Raw genomic sequence first — 20,273 nt, 5'->3', positions numbered from 1 at the left:
ATCATATGAGGAGTTTTTGACAGATCTTGGTCAGTATTTGTTGGAATTTAGGAGAATGGTGGGGGTGGGGGGGGGGGGACGAATTTCATTGAAACATTTTGAATGTTGAAAGGCATGGACAGAGTAGATGTAGAAAGGTTGTTTCCCATGGTGGGAGAGTCATAGAAACATAGAAGATAGGAGCAGGAGTAGGTCATTCGACCCTTCAAGCCTGCTCCGCCATTCAATGAGATCATGGCTGATCTTAAAGTTCAGTACCCCGTCCCCGCCTTATCTCCGTAACCTTTAATACCCTTATACTGAAGAAATAGATCTAATTCCCTCTCGTGTCCCTCTCTGGTTCTGCCTGTAAAAACCACCCATCATCTGCAATCCATGATTTCTCGTGACCCTGAATGGGAGGCTAAACAGGTCCTACACCTTGCCCAACGGACAGAAGGAGCACCTTGCACCTCCTTATGCTGAGTAATTGTGCAGCACCAACAGGACATTAAAAAAATCATACAAGAAGAAAAATTAGTCACAATGAAAACAAAATGACTAAGAAAACAGACACAAGCATTTTGATCTTAGGTGACAGTTGTTGATGCCAGTAGCTAAACATCTGGTGTGGTTCTTGGTGGACTTCATTTCTTAAAACAGTTGCTCACACGTGTATGTACTGCCAAACAGGCTGACTTGGCCTGACATGAATTTGGCCACGCAACGCAACTCAGCAACGACGTGACGTGAATTTAGCCACTCAACGCAACCCAGCAACGACGTGACATGAATTTGGTCACTCAACGCAACCCAGCCATGATGTGACGTGAATTTGGCCACGCAACGCAACCCAGCCAAGACGAGATGTGAATTGGGCCACCCAACGCAACCCAGACACGACGTGACGTGAATTTGGCCACTCAACGCAACCCAGCCACGACGTGACGTAAATTTGGCCACGCAATGCAACCCAGCCAAGATTTGACGTGAATTTGGCCACTCAACGCAACCCAGCCACGACGTAACCTGAATTTGGCCACGCAATGCAACACAGCCACGACGTGACGTGAATTGGGCCACGCAACGCAACCCAGCCACGACGTGACGTGAATTTGGCCACGCAACGCAACCCAGCCACGACGTGACGTGAATTTGGCCACTCAACGCAACCCAGCCACGACGTGACGTGAATTTGGCCACGCAACGCAACCCAGCCATGACGTGACGTGAATTGGGCCATGCAACGCAACCCAGCCACGACGTGACGTGAATTTGGCCACGCAACGCAACCCAGCCACGAAGTGACGTGAATTTGGCCACTCAACGCAACCCAGCCACGACTTGACGTGGATTTGGCCACTCAACGCAACCCAGCCACGACGTGACGTGAATTTGGCCACGCAACGCAACCCAGCCACGACGTGACTTGAATTTGGCCACGCAACGCAACCCAGCCACGACGTGACGTGAATTTGGCCACTCAACGCAACCCAGCCAAGACGTGACGTGAATTTGGTCATGCAACGCAACCCAGCCACGACGTGACGTGAATTGGGCCACGCAACGCAACCCAACCACGACGTGATGTGAATTTGGCCACTCAACGCAACCCAGCCACGACGTGACGTAAATTGGGCCACTCAACGCAACCCAGCCACGACGTGACGTGAATTTGGCCACTCAACGCAACCCAGCCACGACGTGACGTGAATTTGGCCACGCAACGCAACCCAGCCACGACGTGACGTGAATTTGGCCACGCAACGCAACCCAGCCACGACGTGACATGAATTTGGCCACTCAACGCAACCCAGCCACGACGTGACGTAAATTTGGTCACTCAACGCAACCCAGCAACGACGTGACGTAAACTGGGCCACTCAACGCAACCCAGCCACGACGTGACGTGAATTTGGCCACGCAACGCAACCCAGCCACGGCGTGACGTGGATTTGGCCGCGCCGCGCAACCCAGCCACGGCGTGGCGTGGATTTGGCCGCGCCGCGCAACCCAGCCACGGTGTGACGTGGATTTGGCCGCGCCGCGCAGCCCAGCCGCGGCGTGGCGTGGATTTGGCAGCGCCGCGCAGCCCAGCCGCGGCGCGGCGTGAATCTGGCCGCGCCGCACCACCCAGCCACGGCGCTGCGTGGATCTGGCCGCGCCGCGCAACCCAGCCACGGTGACGGTGGTCCCGCGTCATGGCCGTTTCCATGGTGACAGACGTCCCGCGCCGTCGCCGTTTCCATGATGACGGAGGTCCCGCGTCGTGGACATTTCCACGGTGACAGAGGTCCCGCGCCTTAGCCGTTTCCACGGTGACGGAGGTCCAGCGTCGTGTCCGTTTCCATGGTGACGGAGGTACCGCGCCGTGGCCGTTACCACGGTGACGGAGGTCCCACGCCGTGTCCGTTTCCACGGTGACAGAGATCCCGCGTCGTGGCCGTTTCCATGGTGACGGAAGTCCCGCGCCGTGGCCGTTCCTGCGGTGACGGAGGTCCCGCGCCGTGTCCGTTCCCGCGGTGACGGAGGTCCCGCGTCGTGGCCGTTCCCGCGGTGACGGATGTCCCGCGCCGTGGCCGTTTCCGCGGTGACGGAGGTCCCGCGCCTTGGCCGTTTCCATGGTGACGGAGGTCCCGCGTCGTGGCCGTTTCCATGGTGACGGAGGTCCCGCGCCGTGGCCGTTTCCACGGTGACGGGTCCCACGTCGTGGCCGTTTCCATGGTGACGGATGTCCGCGCCGTGACCGTTTCCATGGTGACGGAGGTCCCGCGCCGTGGCCGTTTCCATGGTAACGGATGTCCGCGCCGTGGCCGTTTCCGCGGTGACGGAGGTCCCGCGCCGTGGCCGTTTCCATGGTGACGGAGGTCCCGCGCCGTGGCCGTTCCCGCGGTGACGGAGGTCGCGCGCCGAGGCCGTTTCCTCGGTGACAGAGGTCCCGCGTCGTGGCCGTTTCCACGGTGACGGAGGTCCCGCGCCGTGGCCGTTCCCGCGGTGACGGAGGTACCGCGCCGTGGCCGTTACCACGGTGACGGAGGTCCCACGCCGTGGCCGTTTCCACGGTGACAGAGGTCCCGCGTCGTGGCCGTTTCCATGGTGACGGAGGTCCCGCGCCGTGGCCGTTTCCACGGTGACGGAGGTCCCACGTCGTGGCCGTTTCCATGGTGACGAATGTCCGCGCCGTGACCGTTTCCATGGTGACGGAGGTCCCGCGTCGTGGCCGTTTCCATGGTGACGGATGTCCGCGCCGTGGCCGTTTCCGCGGTGACGGAGGTCCCGCGTCGTGGCCGTTTCCACGGTGACGGAGGTCCGGCGCCGTGGCCGTTCCCGCGGTGATGGAGGTCCCGCGCCGTGGCCGTTTCCACGGTGACAGAGGTCCCGCGCCGTGGCCGTTTCCACGGTGACAGATGTCCGCGCCGTGACCGTTTCCATGGTGACGGAGGTCCCGCGTCGTGGCCGTTTCCATAGTGACCGTATCGCCCGGGCCCTGCCGCCGATGGAGGCCTCCGATCTGCTCTGCGGTCTCCCGTCCCTCCGCTTCGAGGCGCCGCTGGACGAGGATGGGAAACGCTCGGCCGAGGACATCCGGGTTCGCGCCTGGGCCCGGAGCGTCTGCAGCTGCTCACACGCCGCCTTCGTTTGCCGTCTGCTCGCCGCCCTTAGGTAAGCGGACCCCGGGGACTGGGGGTTGGTGAGGACTGGTCAGGGAGGGGTGGGGGGGTTAAGGGCCATCGTCACCGCCCTCTCTCCTGGACCCCACCTCCATTGACAACTCCCTGTCGAACCTTCTCCTCGACTCCCCTGTCCACCCTTCTGATTGATCCCCCGTCGACCCCCCCCTGTCAACACCCAAGTCAACACATCTCTCCCCCATCAACCTCCCCCTCACCTGTGAACCCCATTGACCCCCTGCACCTCTGTCGACCCTCCAGTTGACCCCCCTCATCAACCGCTCCCTCGTTGACCCTCTGTCATCGACCCTCCCTCATCGACCCCATCCCTGATCAATCCCCCTCCTCAGCCCCCTCATCAACCCCCCCACCCCGTCCCCATCACCCAACATCACATGGGTCAGTGCAGGACTCTGGGCCGAAGGGCCTGAGGGGATTGTTGGTTTATTGTCGGTACATACATGACCACACGTACATCCCTGAGATTCCTTTTCCTGTGGGTGCAGCAAAATTGCCATTTATTGATCATGAAACCGTACTCAAGAAAGGGTACGTGGGGAATGTCACATGATGACGTGAGAAGCAGCACCCACCCTAACGACTCCCGTGGGATTAATTAAAAAAAGCTCCATATTAAGAAAAGTGTTTTTGATTCACATTATTATAAAGTTAAATTAAGGTGAAAAAAAATGTTGCTTTAGAAAGAAAAGACACTAAACTTAACACCTACCAAAAAATCAGAGGAGAAGAAGAAAGAAGTTGAGCCTACCTTGTCAACAAAGCAGGCCACTGAAGTTCTCTCTGGATCTGCTGGCAAGGACCCTGGTGGGGGACCTTCCTCGGGAGCCTTCTTGGCAGCGTCCCGTAGAGATGGCGCCGGAGGAAAAATTTAAACTGCATTGTGCCTGGACGAGAAATCGTGCAGGCGCAAGGCAGGGGAAAAATACAAGGTCTCTTAAAGGGGCGTCTGGCGTCTTGACATCTGAATAAGGAGATATATCTCCAGTGGAAAAGGCCTCAGAAGGATGAGTGAAGAATAAATGTCAAATAACATTAGCCCCGAAACCACAGCCACAACAAAAACCAAGATCCATTCTAGTAAAATTCCTGAGATATATGACAAGAGAAAATATATTGCAGAAGGCAATGAAAAAAATGAGAGAAGACAAAAAGCCACTGGAATACAAGGGTCAAAAATTTTTTCTATCCAGACATAAGTTTTGAGCTCCTAAAAAGAGGAAGGAGTTTAATGCAGCAAAATTGATCCTCTGGAAGAAAGGCTATAAATTTATGTAAGATATCCAGCGGTGCTTAAAATTGTTATCCTGGGGCAACAAAGCAGACTGTTCTCAGATCCGGAGAAAGCACGAGAATTTGCAGAATGCCTGCAAAACAGACAGAAGAGATGTAACAAGAACAAGAATGATGACAAGCTTCATATAAAGAAGAAAAATAATGTATAAGTAAGAACTAAGAAGGGGAAGAAAGGAAGTAAGGGGTGAATTAAGAGGGCGAGCTTTGTTATATGTGAAGATAAAAGTCTTTTCTGGAGGGGGCTGGGTGGGAGAGAATAACAGTCGCTGTGAAATCAGTTGACGCTTGCGAGTGGGTTCGCAATCCAAATGGAGAGGGCAGATGTGGTTGCCCAGCAAGGGACAAGGGGCAACTCAGAGAGGTGGGGTATATTTGGGGTTAAGGGAATTTTAGATGTGGGAAAAGTGGAAATATTATGTTTTAGAAGTGTTGTCTTACAGTGCATTCAAAAAAAGAAAAGATATGGATAAGGGGAAAAGGTGGTGATGAGGAAGGGGAAATGAGAGGGAAACAAAGTATGAAATGGCCATGTTGAACTCTATGATTATAAATATTAACGGAATACATAACCAAATCAAAAGGAAGAGGCTGTTAAATTTACTGAAGAAAGAAAAAATTGAGATAGCATTGGTGCAAGAAACACATCTAACTGAAGTGGAACATAATAAATTAAGGAGAGACTGGGTAGGGCACGTAACGGCAGCATCATATAATTCAAAAGCCAGAGAAGTAGCTATATTAATCAATAAAAATGTAGCAATTAAAATAGAGGAGGAAATAATAGATCCAGCAGGGAGGTATGTAATGATAAAATGTCAAATATATTCAGAATTTTGGAATTAAGTATATGCAGTTAATGAAGAGGATCAAAAATTTATGCAAGATATCTTTTTGAAAATTGCCGATATGCAGGGGAATATACTGATAGGAGGGGACTTTCCCCTTAATTTGGACTCAAAGATGGATAAAACTGGAAAAAACAAAGTAACCAAATTTATGGTTAAATCGATGCAGGATATGCAACTTTTGGATATATGGAGGAGACAACACCCAAAGGAGAAGGAATACTCGTATTATTTGGGTAAACATAAAACATACTCAAGGATAGACCTGTTCCTGTTGTCAGCCCACTTCACAGGGTGAGTTAGGAAAACAGAATACAAAGCTAGATTGTTATCAGATCACTCACCCCTGTTATTGGCAATAGAGCTGGAGAACATCCCACCGAGAACGTATAGATGGAGATTAAACTCCATGCTACTTAAAAGACAGGATTTTAGATAATTCATTGAGCGCCAAATTAAAATGTACTTTGAAATAAATACAGAATCAGTGAAAGATAAGTTTATACTATGGGATGCAATGAAAGCCTTCATCAGAGGGCAGATAATAAGTTATGTCACTAAGATGAAGAAGGACTACAATTGGGAAATAGAACAGCTGGAAAGAGAAATAGTACAGAAAAAGAACTAGCAACAAGGGAAGATGCAACAAAAGGAGAGAATTGGACAAAAAAATAAAATATGAAACACTACAAACATACAAGGTGGAGAAGAACATAATGAAGACAAAACAGAAGTATGAGCTAGAAGAAAAAACGCACAAAATACTAGCTTGGCAGCTTAAGACAGAACAAACTAAAAGAACGGTATTGGCATCAGGAAAAAGGACAAACAAATTACATATAACTCAATGGAGATTATGAAAACTTCAAGGAATTCTACGAGCAACTACATTGAACTGAGAACGAAGGGAAAGAAGACAAAATAGATGAGTTTCTAGCTAAAATTGAACTACCGAAATTGCAAGAGGAGCAAAATAAATTAATAAAACTATTTGAAATAGAGGAAATCAGGATATATAAAAAAAAACTACCGAACAATAAAACGCCAGGAGAGGATGGACTCCCAATAGAATTCTATAAAACATTTAAAGACTTATTAATTCCTCCTCTCCTGGAAGTAATGAACCAGATTGAAGAAACACAAAACAAGCCAGATTCATGTAAAACAGCAATAATTACAGTAATACCAAAGACGGGGAAAGATCCACTAACACCAGCATCGTATTGACCAATATCTTTACTTAACACAGATTATAAGATAATAGCTAAACTATTAGCAAACAGATTGGCCGACTGTGTACCAAAAATTGTAAAACTAGATCAAACTGGATTTATTAAGAAAATATGAACAACGGACAATATCTGGAAGTTCATTAACTTAATCCATGCAGTACAAGGAAACAAGACGCCAACAGTGACGGTTGCCTTAGACACAGATAAAGCCTTTGACAAAGTAGAATGGAATTATTTATTCAAAGTACTGCAGAGGTTCAACCTACCAGAGAAATATATTAATTGGATTAAAGCATTATATAAGGGACCATTGGTGACGGTGACAGTAAATGGATATATATCTCAAACCAATTTAAATTAAGCAGATCAACTAGGCAGGGATGTCCACTATCTCCCTCACTGTTCGCGTTAGCTATAGAACCACTGGCAGAACTGATAAGAACAGAAAATAAAATAAGAGGGATAAAAATAAAAGAGAGGGAATATAAAATCAGTCTATTTGCAGATGATGTCATAGTATACTTAACCAGAAGTATCAATAAAAGAATTACATAAGAAATTGAAGGAATATGGAGAAGTATCGGGGTACAAAATCAACGCAAATAAAAGTGAAGCGCTGCCAATGAATAGTGCGGATTTCACAAAGTTTAAGAAAGAATCACCATTTAGATGGCAAACACAACCAATTCGATACCTAGGTATACAACTAGATAATAATCTAGGCCATCTATACAAACTAAATTATCAGCCATTAATGAAGAAATTACAAGACGACTTAGAACATTGGAAAGACTTACCACTGACACTGATAGGAAGGATAAACTGTATTAAAATGAATATATTCCCAAGGAGATAATACCTATTTCAATCATTACCAATTCACCTAACAGAGAAATTCTTCAAGGAGCTAAAGAAAATAATAAGGAAATTCTTATGGAAAGGGGGGAAACTGAGGATAGCGCTAGATAAATTAACAGAATGGTACAAACAAGGGGGCTTACAGCTACCAAACTTTAAGAATTATTATAAAGAATAAATGTCAAATTCAGAAGAGGAACGATTTAGAAGCAAGAAAAAGATTTTTATGAAAGAAAGATTGAGACCCAAATAGATGGACTTAATTTGACTTTGGAAAATAATTTTAAATTGCTGACTGCAGAATTGAAGCAAGTGAAAGGAGATTTGACTGTTAAAGTGGACAATGTTTTAAATAACATCTCACAGAGAGTTGATAAGTTGGAAAATAAGATTCAAGATGTTCGAGAAGTACAACATATTGAAGAGAGGTCTAACATTTCTGAAGATATGATGATCAGTTTGATTTTGATGAATGAAAAACTTGAAAAAAGTTAATAGTGTGGAAAATTATTGTAGAAGAAATAATGTTAAAATAGTGGGAATGTCTGAAGGTAAAGAAGGAGAAGATGTTATTCATTTTTTTCAAGAATGGATATCCAAGATATTTGGACAAGAACATTTTGAGGACAAGATTTTAATTGTGAGAGCTCATAGAGCCTTTAGACCAAAACCGAGCCCCAGCCAGAGACCCCGATCTATTCTGATTAGATTTTTGAAGTACCAGGATAGAGAGATACTTCTCAGTTTGGCAATGAGAAGAGCTGGAGAACATGGACCTTTGAGCTACGAAGGGGATAAGATTTTTTTAAAATCCAGACTTAAACCAGGTTCTTTTAAAAAGGAGAGATTTTAATCCAGTTAAGAAACTTTTGTATGATAAAGGTTATAGATTTGTTTGGCATTATCCAGCTACATTGAAAATATTTGTATTAGGTCATCAGAATATGTTTTTTCAAACTGTGTACGAGTCAAAGAGTATGCTCAGAATTTGTCTAAAATTCAAGTTAAAGAGGGCACTGATTTTACATTCTTCTCTTTGATGGATTAAGAATTTCTATATTGGATGGAATTGTTGGTTAGATAAAAAGTTTTTTTCTTCATGGGGGGGTTGAGGGATGTGTTAGTTTGATTCCTGGCAGCTGCATGTATTTTCATGATTTGACCATGACCAATAAAATGGAGGGAGGTAGTGCTAGCTTCTCTAGCACTTGGGGAGGGATTTTTTTTTTAGTCATTTTTTTTTCTTTTTAGAAATTAAGTATAATGTATTTAGTCTGAATAATCTTGATGTTTTTGGATTGAAGATGATGATGTTCAGGACCAAATTATTTTGTGGGAATTCTTCCTGGTTAGGAGTGATGAAAAGGAATTCTATAAATAAGGAAAATGACTAAAGTAATTAAGGTTATGAGTTTTAATATTAATGGAACAATTAAGAGAAAGAAAATTTTGTCTTAAATTGGAAGTTTTTGCAAGAGACTCATTTAACTGAAAAAGAACACTTAAAATTAAAAAGAGATTGGGTAGATCAAGTAGTTTTTCTTCATTTAATTCTAAGGTTAGAGGAATGGTGATTTTATTTAAGAAAAATTTGTCAGTTAACATTCAAAATATGATTACAGATCCGGCAGATAGATATATAATGGTCAAATATTTCAATGGAATTGACTTTGTTAAATATATATGCACCAAATATAGATGATGAAAAATTTATACAAGATACTTTTTTGAATTTGGCGGATGTTCATGAAAACATTTTAGTAGGAGGAGATTTTAATTTTTGTTTGGATCCTTTATTAGATAAATTTATCAAAAACAACAGTTAAATCTAAGGAAGCTAAAACCCTGTTATATTTAATGGATTTGAACTTAATTGATATATGGAGAAGGATACATCCTCGAGATCGAGATTATTATTTTTATTCTAATAGATTTGATACGTATTCTAGAATTGATTTTTTTTGTGCTTTCGGCTCAGAACCAATCTAGAGTTTTGAATATTGAGTATAAAACAAGAATATTGTCTGATCATTTTCCATTGTTGATTGAATTGGAATTTGTTGAAAAGCAACAGTCAGTATATAGGTGGAGATTAAATTCTTTATTATTGAAAAGGGAAGTTTTTTGCACATTTATAAGACAACATATAGAATTGCTTTGTGGTACAAATTTGCATTCAATAGAAGATATTTATTATTTGGGATGCGTTAAAAGCTTATTTACAGGGAATTATGTTACACTTCAAAAATTAAAAAGGACTATATGAAAGATATAGATAAATTTGAAAAATAAATAACAGTATTGGAAAAAGAAATTCGAAAATCATCATCAAAGAATAAATATAGATGTTTAACTAATAAGAAATGACAATATAATACAATGTTGACTTATAAAACAGAGAAAATGATATTATGACCTAAACAGAAATATTATGAGTTAAGAGAAAGATCTCAAAGTTTTAGCTTGGCAATTAAAAGCAGAATGGACTGCAACAATGATTAATGCAACACAACAAAATAATAATGAAGTGACATTTAAATCACAAGAAATAAATGAAACTTTTAAGGAATTTTGTGAAAAATTATATACGTCTGAATCATTGTAAGAAATGGTTATAGATAACTCTTTATCACAAATTACATTACCGAGATTAACTGAAACAGGTAAAGATTATTTAGATAGAACTTTTACTGAACAAGAAATTTATGATGAACTTAATTGTTTACAAAATAATAAATCTCCTGGAGAAGATGGATTTCCAGTTGAATTTTATAAAGAATTTAAAGATTTAATAATTATTTTATTTATGAAGTAATAGAACAAGCTTTCAGATTGCACAATCTTCCAGAAATATTTTCAACAGTGATAATTAATTATTCCCAAAAAAGAGAGATCCATAGAAACCAGCTTCATATAGACCTATTTTGTTGTTAAATGTTGATTATAAAATTAGAGTAAAGGTATTAGCAAATAGAATTAATATTTATCTTCCTGAATTAATAAATATGGTCAAATGGGTTTTGTTAAAAATAGACAATCTTCTGAAATTATAGTGTTTATTAAGTATAATTTATTCAGCACAAAAGAAAAAGGACTCAAGTATAGCAGTAGCTTTAGATGCAGAAAAAGCTTTTGATGGGTTAGAATGGGATTTCTCTGTGTGCATGAACCACAAGGGCTTTGACCAGGCCGTCTTCCAAAAGGCTTTCCACAAGGGTGCCAGCTTGTCCTATTCCAGTCCCAGCTACTTCTGCTGGCTGAAACACTGTACCAGTGATCTCTCTCTGACAAAAAAACTTTTTAACTCTTTGCTTGCAAAACCACATGATCCTCTTAGAACAACAAGTTCTCTTCCAGATAATCTATGGCTCCAACAAGATCTTTCATCTGTTGCCTTTTGTAAACAACAATCCATTAGTGAAGTCTCTTGAGCACTCTTCAACGCTCTTGCAAAAGCTGTGGAGCCGATACGTCTAGCATGGGACAGAGCTCCAGTATTTCAGTTAAGATCTGTTTTAAAGTGTTTTTTATGTGACCTACTCTAACAAACCTCTCCCAATTTATCTTCAAAAAACATATCTATATACTTTGTCGCAAATCAAATATATCGGATCGGTGTTTTAGATGTGGAGAAGATACAGGAACTTTTATCCATTCTACTTGGTCTTGTTCAAAGGTTAAACCTTTTTGGATTTCAATTAGTAAGTTTTTATGACGGGTTATGAGTGTTGTTTTTCCATTAAATCCTAAATTATTGTTGATGGTAAATTTTGAGAATATAACTCCTGAATTATCTTTTTCAGATTTTCAACTGAAATGTATTAATTTAGTTTTGGTAATAACAAGGAAATGTATTGCTGTTACTTGGAAATCAGATGTTTCATTAACATTAGGAAGATGGCAAACAGAGGTTCAAAGCTGTATTCCATTAGAAAAAAATACATATAATTTGAGGGGTAAATAGTCTGTATTTTTACAGATTTAGGGCCCGTATGCTCGAACAATGGGATTATAATTATAAATAGTTCCTTCGAGTCCTCCAGACTGGTGAAGTCTTCCCTTAAAAATTAGTAATGTTTTTTTTTAGAAAAATGTTTTTTGGGATCTTTGAGCATCTTCGGAAGCAATCCAACTCAATATATAACTATGTTATTATATATTTTAGGTATTAGTTTTTTTTAGTAGGGTAGTAAGGTTTAAGGTGGGGGTAGGGAATAGTTGGGGTTTATATGGAGTTTTTAAATTTTTTTCTTTTTATATAGCTGTAAATCAACATGTACTTGTAAGTTCTGTAACAGCGTGATTTATGATTTTATTAATTGTTACAATTGTCATATATATGTTGATTTTAAATAAAATATTCATAAAAAGATATGTTGAGGTACTTTGAGGAGCTGAAGTAAATCCCTGCCACCACACCGACGGTCATTAACGATTATTTTTATTCAATTTCAGAGCGCCCCTTTAAGGGCAGCATGAGCTCAGTCACCTGGTGTATTGTGTCATCATAATCGCTGCTCAGGGCATGCGCTGGAAGGGATGCTGGAGTCAAGAAGAAACCCCTGATGATGCCATCTCCTAATGGCTGCCCCGCCATGTAGCGATACAAGCGGGGCTGGTTCACCATTAGGCTGTGCGCCGCCTCACAACCCCCTCCCCCCAGAAGCGGCTACACATCCTGTCACTTGGGCGGACGACATGGCCGCCTGGACTGGTTGAGATAAGTCTAGGTCGGCGACTTTCAAGTGGTCCATGGTAAACAATTGCCCCCTGCCCCCCACGTCCAAAGTAAAAGTTCTGTCCAACTGCCGGAGAACCTTGTACAGCCCCTCGTAAGGCCGCTGCAGCTGTGCTCTCTGCTGTCCCCTTCTGATAAAGATGAATTGAGCCACATCGAGTTCTTTGGGCCGATGAGACGGTCAGGTGCCATGGTGCGACAGGGGTGGTGGGGTCAGGTTGCCCAGGGATTTACAGAGGTTAGAGAGCCACTCACCTTCGCTGTGCGTGGCCTCCGCTTGCGGGCTGAAGAATTCTCCTGGCAGTGAGAGTGGTGAGCCATAAACCATTTCAGCTGACGAGGCTTGCGGGTCCTCCTTGGGCGCCGTTCTGATTCTGAGGAGTACTCAAGGCAACTCGTCCACCCAGTCGGGACCGGAAAGCCTGGCCATCAGGGCAGACTTTAAGTGGCGATGGAACCTCTCTACCAACCCGTTAAACTGTGGGTGGTAGGCCGTGGTGTGGTGCAGTGTTACCCCTAAAAGCCTTGCCAGCTGCGACCATAGGGCAGAGGTAAATTGAGCACCCCTGTCGCTTGTAATATGGGGCAGCATGCCGAAACGAGTGATCCATTGGCAGACCAGGGTTCTAGTGCACGTCTCTGCCGATGCTTCACGGACCGGGAATGCTTTTGGCCACCTGGTAGCTCTTTCTACGATGGTGAATAGGTACCGCGACTCCCTAGATGCCGGCAAGGGGCCCACAACGTCTACGTGGATATGTTGGAACCTTTGCGGTTCTGGGTTGAAATGTTGGACAGGGGCCTGTGTGTGCTTGTGGACTTTAGAGGTCTGACATCAAATGCAGTTGCAGGCTAGTGCTGAGACCTCCTTCTTGAGACTGTGCCAGACGAATCGCTGAGCCACCATGTCTTTAATGAGGGGTGGGTGAGATCATGGATGGAACTGACGACCCTAGCCCTTCAGTCCTGTGGAACTACCGGGCGTGGTGATCCGGTGGAGGTATCACAGAGTAGCAGTTGGGTGGAATCGGGGAGGTGGATATCCTCAAGCTGGAGCCCTGATACTGTGGTGCGGAGAGCCTGGGTTTCGGCGTCACGCTGTTGGGCCTGTGCGAGCAGTGCATAGTCAAGACCGGGAGCTCGCGTGCTGATGGCTGGGTGGGAGAGCGCGTTAGCAACTATGTTGTCCTTACCCGCCCTGTGTAGAATGTCCGTTGTGAATTCCGAGACGTAGGAGAGGTGGTGCTGTTGCCTGGCTGATCACGGGTCCTTGGCCATCGATAATGCTTGGGTGAAGGGCTTGTGGTTGGTAAAGACAGTAAAAATCTTGTCCTCTATGAAATATCAAAAATGGCGGATGGCCAGATACAGCGCCAGGAACTCCCAGTCGAATGCACTGTATTTGAGTTCAGGAGGCCGCAACTGTCTGCTGAAAAAGGCTAGCGGGTGCCACTGTCCATCCAGCCACTGCTTGAGCACTCCTCCGACCGCTGTGGCAGAAGCATTGATTGATAGCACCGTGTGTGCTTCTGGGCGTAGGTGGACTAACAAAGTCATCTCAGTGAGGGCCCACTTTGTCGCTGCAAAAGCCTTGTCTGCCTTCCCCAACCAGGCCAAGGTCTTCTCCTTCGTCGCTATCTGCGCAAACAGAGGACGCATGATGTGGGCAGTGTTGGGGATGAATCGATGGTAAAAGTTCACCATCCCCACAAATTCCTATAGCCCTTTGAGGGAGGAGGTCTTGGGGAAATGTTGGATGGCTGCCACCTTCTCCAGTGCCGGAACTGCCCCAGACGCTGTGATGGTGTGCCCCAGGAACTGCAAAGTTTGTTGACCGTGAGGCTGAATTCTGCCATCCGGGCGAACAAGGTACAGAGATGGGCCTTGTGCTCTTCGTGAGTGCGGCTAGCTACCAGGATGTCGTCTATGTAGATAAAAACGGTCCAAATCCCTACCCACTGTGTCCATGAGGTGCTGGAATGTCTGGGCAGCATTCTTCAGGCCGAACAGCATGGGGAGAAACTCGAACAGGCCAAAGGGGGTTATAATGGCAGTTTTTCCAATGTCATCGGGATGGACTGGGATCTGGTGGTATCTGCGCACCAGATCGACCTTTGAAAAGAACCGCACGCCATGGAGGTTGGCCGCGAGTTCTTGGATATGGGGGACTGGATACCTGTCTGGAGTCGTGGCGTCGTTCAGCAGTCTGTAGTGTCCGCAGGGCCTCCGACCTCCCGATGACTTTGGGACCTTGTGTAGTGGCGCCAACCAAGCGCTGTTCAATCGCCAAACGATGCCCAACTCCTGGAGACTGGAGAATTCTTCCTTGGCTTGCTTCAGTTTCTCAGGCAGCAGCTGTCTAGCCCTGGTGTGGATCGGGGGGCCTTGTGTGGAGACATGATGGAATACTCCGTGTCGGGGGGAGGCGATGTTGAAGTGAGGCTCCAGGAAGGCAGGATCCCAGCGAATTTATCTTTGGCAATGGCGACTGTCGCAATCTCCGACCTGTCGTTGTCTGCCTTACCCAGGTGCACTGAGTGGAAGGTGCGGGCGTTGAGCAGCCTCCTGTCCCTCACGTCCACCAGCAGGCCGTGAGCCCTTAGGAAGTCAGCCCCCAACAGCGCCATGCTCACCGAGTTCAGGACAAACCTCCAAGTGAACTTCTCTTCCCCAATCTATATCTGTGCCCTACAAGTGCCATATGTTTTGATTGTAGAGCCATTGGCAGCCTGCAGGGTTGGACTGGGGGTTCAAGTCCGTGTTTCCAGTGCTGTGGGGGGGGGGGGGGGGGGGGGGAAGGGTGCTCAGCTCAGCCCCTGTGTCAACTAGGAACCGGCAGCCTGTGGATCTGTCTTGGATGTAGAGGAAGCTGTTCACATGGCCAACTGTCACAGCCATTAATGGCGGTTGGCCTGGCCATTTCCCTGGTAATCGCAGGGCTGGCAGAACTTGCGGGCTTTAGCCCCCCTGCGCTGATGGTAGAAACACCACGATGACTGGGCTTCTTTGGGCTTTCTCTTGGGGGTATCTTCCTGATGCCGGGGTGCTGGCTTGGAGACCTGGCTGAGTGCTGCCTCGTTCTCCTGTTTAGCTCACAAGAGGGCATCCTCCCGGGTTGCTGCCTTGCGGGGGTCGGAAAAGTCCTCTTCAGACAGATGGAGCCGAATGTCCTCTGGCATCTGTTCTAGAAAGATCTTTCTGAGGAGGAAGCACAGCTCGTGATTCTCTACCAGGGCCAGCATCTCATCCATGAAGGCTGAGGGGCTGCAGTCCCCTAACCCGTCTAGATGTAAGAGTCTGGACGCACGCTGCTGGGGTGAGAGGCCAAACTTCCCCAGGAGCAGATTCTTGAAGGCTGTGTACTTTCAGTTGCCGGTGGCCAATGGATGATAGCATTCACCCTCATCGCTGTGTCCTGATCGAGGGCGCACACGACATGGTAAAACTTGGTGGTATCAGCTGTGATGTTGCGGAGGTGGAATTGTGCCTCCGCATGGCCGAACCACTTCCATGGGCGATGTGGCCCGAAAGGGGGCAGGTCATCTGGGCCCGTCAGGGTCACCGATGTGGTGCTCTGAAGAGCTGAAGTAAATCACTGCCACCACACTGACGGTCGTTAACTACTCTGTTTTTAATCCAATTCAGCACGTCCCTATAAGGGCAGCATGAGCTCAGTCACCTGGTGCATTGTGACATTATAATCGCTGCCCAGTCACGCGCTGGAAGGGATGCTGGAGTCCAGAATAAACCCCTGACGACGCCATCTCCTAATGGCTGCCCCATCACATGGCGATATAAGCAAGGCCGGTTTGCCATGAGACTGTGTGGCGCCACAATGTGTATAAAAAAATGTAAACAGAGAAATAAGTGGAAATAAACTGACTATCCAATACAGAAAATAAATATTCAATAATCAATAAAGGGTAAAAGTAGGAGTCCCTTCAATGAGTCACTGATTGAGTTGTTGACAGTGTTTCCGGTAGGTATTGTCAATGGTGGGGAGGGTATTGCCTGTGGGGTCCTGGGCTGTGTCCATTACCTTTTGGAGGTCTTTATGCTCAGGGGTATTGGTGTCCCCATTACCAGACAGTGATGCAGCCGGTCAGCACACTTTCCATCACATCTCTGTAGACGTTTGCCAAGGTTTCCAATGTCATATTAAACCTCTGCAAACTGTAGCCAGTGTAGAATTGTTTTCTGGACCCTCTGAGTTCCCTTTCCTGTTCCAAGGTGATGGTTCCACCTCAGAACTGAGGCTGTGATGGAGTCTGGAGCCTTGAGGTATCAGTACCACCCAAATAGAATGTGGTGGTCACTGTTGATACCTGTAGCACACTCCAACACTGCTGTAGATTTCAAGAAGAAAAGCTGAACAGCTCCGTTCTGAGGGAATAACAACACCAAACAACTAAAATAAGTAATTTGTCTTTAATCAAGTTGTATCCTGATCGGGGTGGCCAGATTACAATGCCGAGCATAAGCACCTATACTCTGCACTCTGGAGCACCCACTCAGAGTGCTTTTATCAGCCTGTATAGACATTCTTCTGTTATCTTGTTGGAACTTTGCCTCCATATAAGGAGTGGTTTTTCTGGTTCAGTGCCAGCCTTGTTTCTCAGAATCATTAATTACTGCCAGATCCTGTTATTTACCACAAGTCCACTTACTTTTCTTGGAGCAACCTTATACAATGGCCCCGAAAATCAACCTGGCAGTTCAGCCCCTCGTTTAATTTACAGCTGAGCAAACTTTTTAAATCAATGTGCATCTTCTCACAGTCTCACCAATGTTATTTTCATTCCTCAAATGCAGAACCTTCTGCAGAAACCGAGCACCGTGGTTCTACGTCCGAGACTATGGTTTCTCCTTATCAGCACCTTTCGACTGCTCAGTTGGACAATAGTTAATCACATTTCTGTTTAACCAATCAAGTATCCATTATACACAAAACACAGAATTCCCAGTTTAAACATACAATAGCGCACAATTTATCATCAGGACCTTTGGGAGTTTGCCGGTGCCAGACCAGCAGATTTTCTGGGGAGGTTTTTCTGATTTATACTTATGCACACATTTTAATTTTTTCACATGATTGCATAATTAGTTTTCCAGTGAGCCCATGAGTTTAAGTGGATTTATACAAACATCCATGACCCTGGCTCTAAACCATATTCAGCGTTCTCAGAATCGGGTTTATTGTCAAAACTTGTTGTTTTGCAACAGCAGTATTGTGCAGAGAAAGGCACAAAATTACTCTAAATTACAATTCCATGAATACAAGTTTAAAATAAATAAATTATGCAAAGAACAATTGTGGGACTGTATGTGGCTCATTGTCCCTTCAGAAATCTGGTGGCTGAGGGGAAGAAGCTGTTTTTGTGCCTCTGGGTGTTCATCTTCAGACTCCTAGACCTCTTTCCTAATGGTAGTAGTGAGAAGAGGGCATGGCCTGGGTGGTGGGTGCCCTTGATAGGGACTGCTTTCCTGAAACACCACCTCTTGTGGATGTGCTTGATGGCAATGGCTGAAGTCTCTTCCTGTCCTGTGCATTGGCTCCTCCATCCTCCACCCCAATCCTTCCACTAACCATACACCCACATACTCTGGCTGCACTCCAGACCCTGGTTGTGACTGGATAAACTCCTAGCTCACACTCTGAACTGATCCTGGACCATCATGGTTTCTGAACCATGCTGGATTATTTGAGTTTTTCTTGGTTAGAAGCTTTCAGCAGAAAGGATACAGCTGGGTACTTTTCCACATCGTCATCGAGATGAAGGGTGTTGAGTCTATTGCAATTTGTTTAATTCTCTGTTTAAAGTTCGCTAACCGTGCTCTGCAATTCCCACAGATGCAAGGTGCTGGAGAATTCCCACTTTCCCCATTCCTGGATGGCGAAATTCCAGATATTGAAATCCAACAGTGGTTGTCTGAGCATTGGAGTACTGGGAGATGATGATCTCGGGAAGCAGCTAGTGTTGGTGTTGATTCACCATGCCTACATAGCTCCAAAACACATCACCATCTCCTCTAGTTGGCCAGAAGCACTCGGTATGTTTGGAGTAAAACACACTGTGGTTGAAGTAAAAACACACTGCTGGAGAAAATCAGCAGGTCAGACAATGTCCTTTATACATAACCAATGTGTTGGCCTTGAACCCTTCATCAAGGTATGAGCAAAATGTACTCAGGTGCCCTAACAAAGGTTTTGGGCTTGAGGGCTTCATCAAGGGTGCCTACCTACATCTTGGTCATACCTCGATGAAGGGCTGTAGCCCATAACATTGGTTATGTATCTTTGCTACATAAAGTCCACTGTTTGACCTGCTGAGTTTTTCCAGCATTCTGTTTTTACTCCACTCCGTATGCTTACTTGTGAATGAGTAAATTTGTAATGATGCTTTACATTGAGTAAAGGGGAATAGAAATCCACCTTGTAGTCTGAAAAAATTCTTAACCTTTCTTGGAGGGTAAAGGAGGATCTCTGAATAAACTCCCAGAAATGGCACCCCCTCAATCCTTCTTGATAGTCCAAAATTCCCTATGATCAAATACTTCATGAGCATTGTCCTGAGAAGAGATGGAAGCAGATACAGTCATTGTGTTTATGAGGCTTCTAGATAGAGACAGGAGTTTGCAGGGAATAGAGGGATGTGGATCATGTGCAAGTAGCAGTTTTACTTCAGAAACTGGTTTTGCACCTTTGGGTGCTCATCTTCAGGTTCCTGTTCATCCTTCCTGATGGTATGAGTGAAGAAGATGGCATGGCCTGGGTGGTGAGGATCTTTGAGAATAGAAGCTGCTTTCTTGAGACACTGCCTTTTGTAGATGTCCTTTTTTTTAATTTTTTTTATTTTTCACACTATAAACCACATTGATCAAGATACATACATTTTTCTTTTCAAATATATACAGTGTCGTTTTCTCCCCCCCCTCCCTCTTCCCATCCCACCCTCCCTACCTCCCCTCCCATTCATTTAAAGTACAGAATCTAAGATACATTAAACCAGTCAAACAATGTTGTCATTCAGAAAAATAAACAAGAAATTCCACTGAGTCAATTCTTTTCATTTCCTTCTCCTTTCGTTAATTTAGGTAGTGAATGTCCCCGGTAGGTTTTCGCTATTGTGTTTCATGTAAGGCTCCCATATTTGTTCAAATATTTCAATATTATTTCTTAAACTATATGTTATTTTTTCTAATGGAATACATTTATTCATTTCTATATACCATTGTTGTATTTTCAAATTATCTTCCGATTTCCAGGTTGACATAATACATTTTTTTGCAACGGCTAGAGCTATCTTAACAAATCTTTTTTGTGCATCATCCAAATCAATTCCAAATTCTTTGTTTTTTATGTTACTTAGGAGGAAGATCTCTGGATTCTTTGGTATATTGTTTTCTGTAATTTTATTTAATATTTGGTTTAGATCTTCCCAAAATTTTTCTACTTTCTCACATGTCCAGATTGCATGAATTGTTGTTCCCATTTCTTTTTTACATCGAAAACATCTATCAGATACTGTTGTGTCCCATTTATTTAACTTTTGAGGTGTAATGTATAGCCTGTGTATCCAGTTATATTGTATACGTAACCTCGTATTTATTGTATTTCTCATCATTCCAGAACATA

The 20,273-nt window shown here is 44.8% G+C and overlaps 1 protein-coding gene across 1 annotated transcript in view; it reads left to right on the top strand.

The window, feature by feature from the left end:
• The first annotated feature begins 2,955 nt into the window (after nt 1-2,955).
• Nucleotides 2,956-20,273, top strand: part of noxred1 (NADP-dependent oxidoreductase domain containing 1) — a 36,654-nt gene continuing 19,336 nt past the window's right edge. The window contains exons 1-2 of the mRNA XM_069915812.1: nt 2,956-3,642; nt 18,489-18,688. Coding sequence (XP_069771913.1) covers nt 3,410-3,642; nt 18,489-18,688 — 433 coding nt within the window. The 5' untranslated portion in view covers nt 2,956-3,409. The remainder of the gene's footprint in view (nt 3,643-18,488; nt 18,689-20,273) is intronic.

The sequence above is a fragment of the Narcine bancroftii genome, chromosome 2, assembly GCF_036971445.1.
Source record: "Narcine bancroftii isolate sNarBan1 chromosome 2, sNarBan1.hap1, whole genome shotgun sequence".
Taxonomy (NCBI): Eukaryota; Metazoa; Chordata; class Chondrichthyes; order Torpediniformes; family Narcinidae; genus Narcine; species Narcine bancroftii.
Note: the sequence above shows the minus strand (reverse complement) of the source record. Positions and strands in the feature narration are given on the sequence as shown.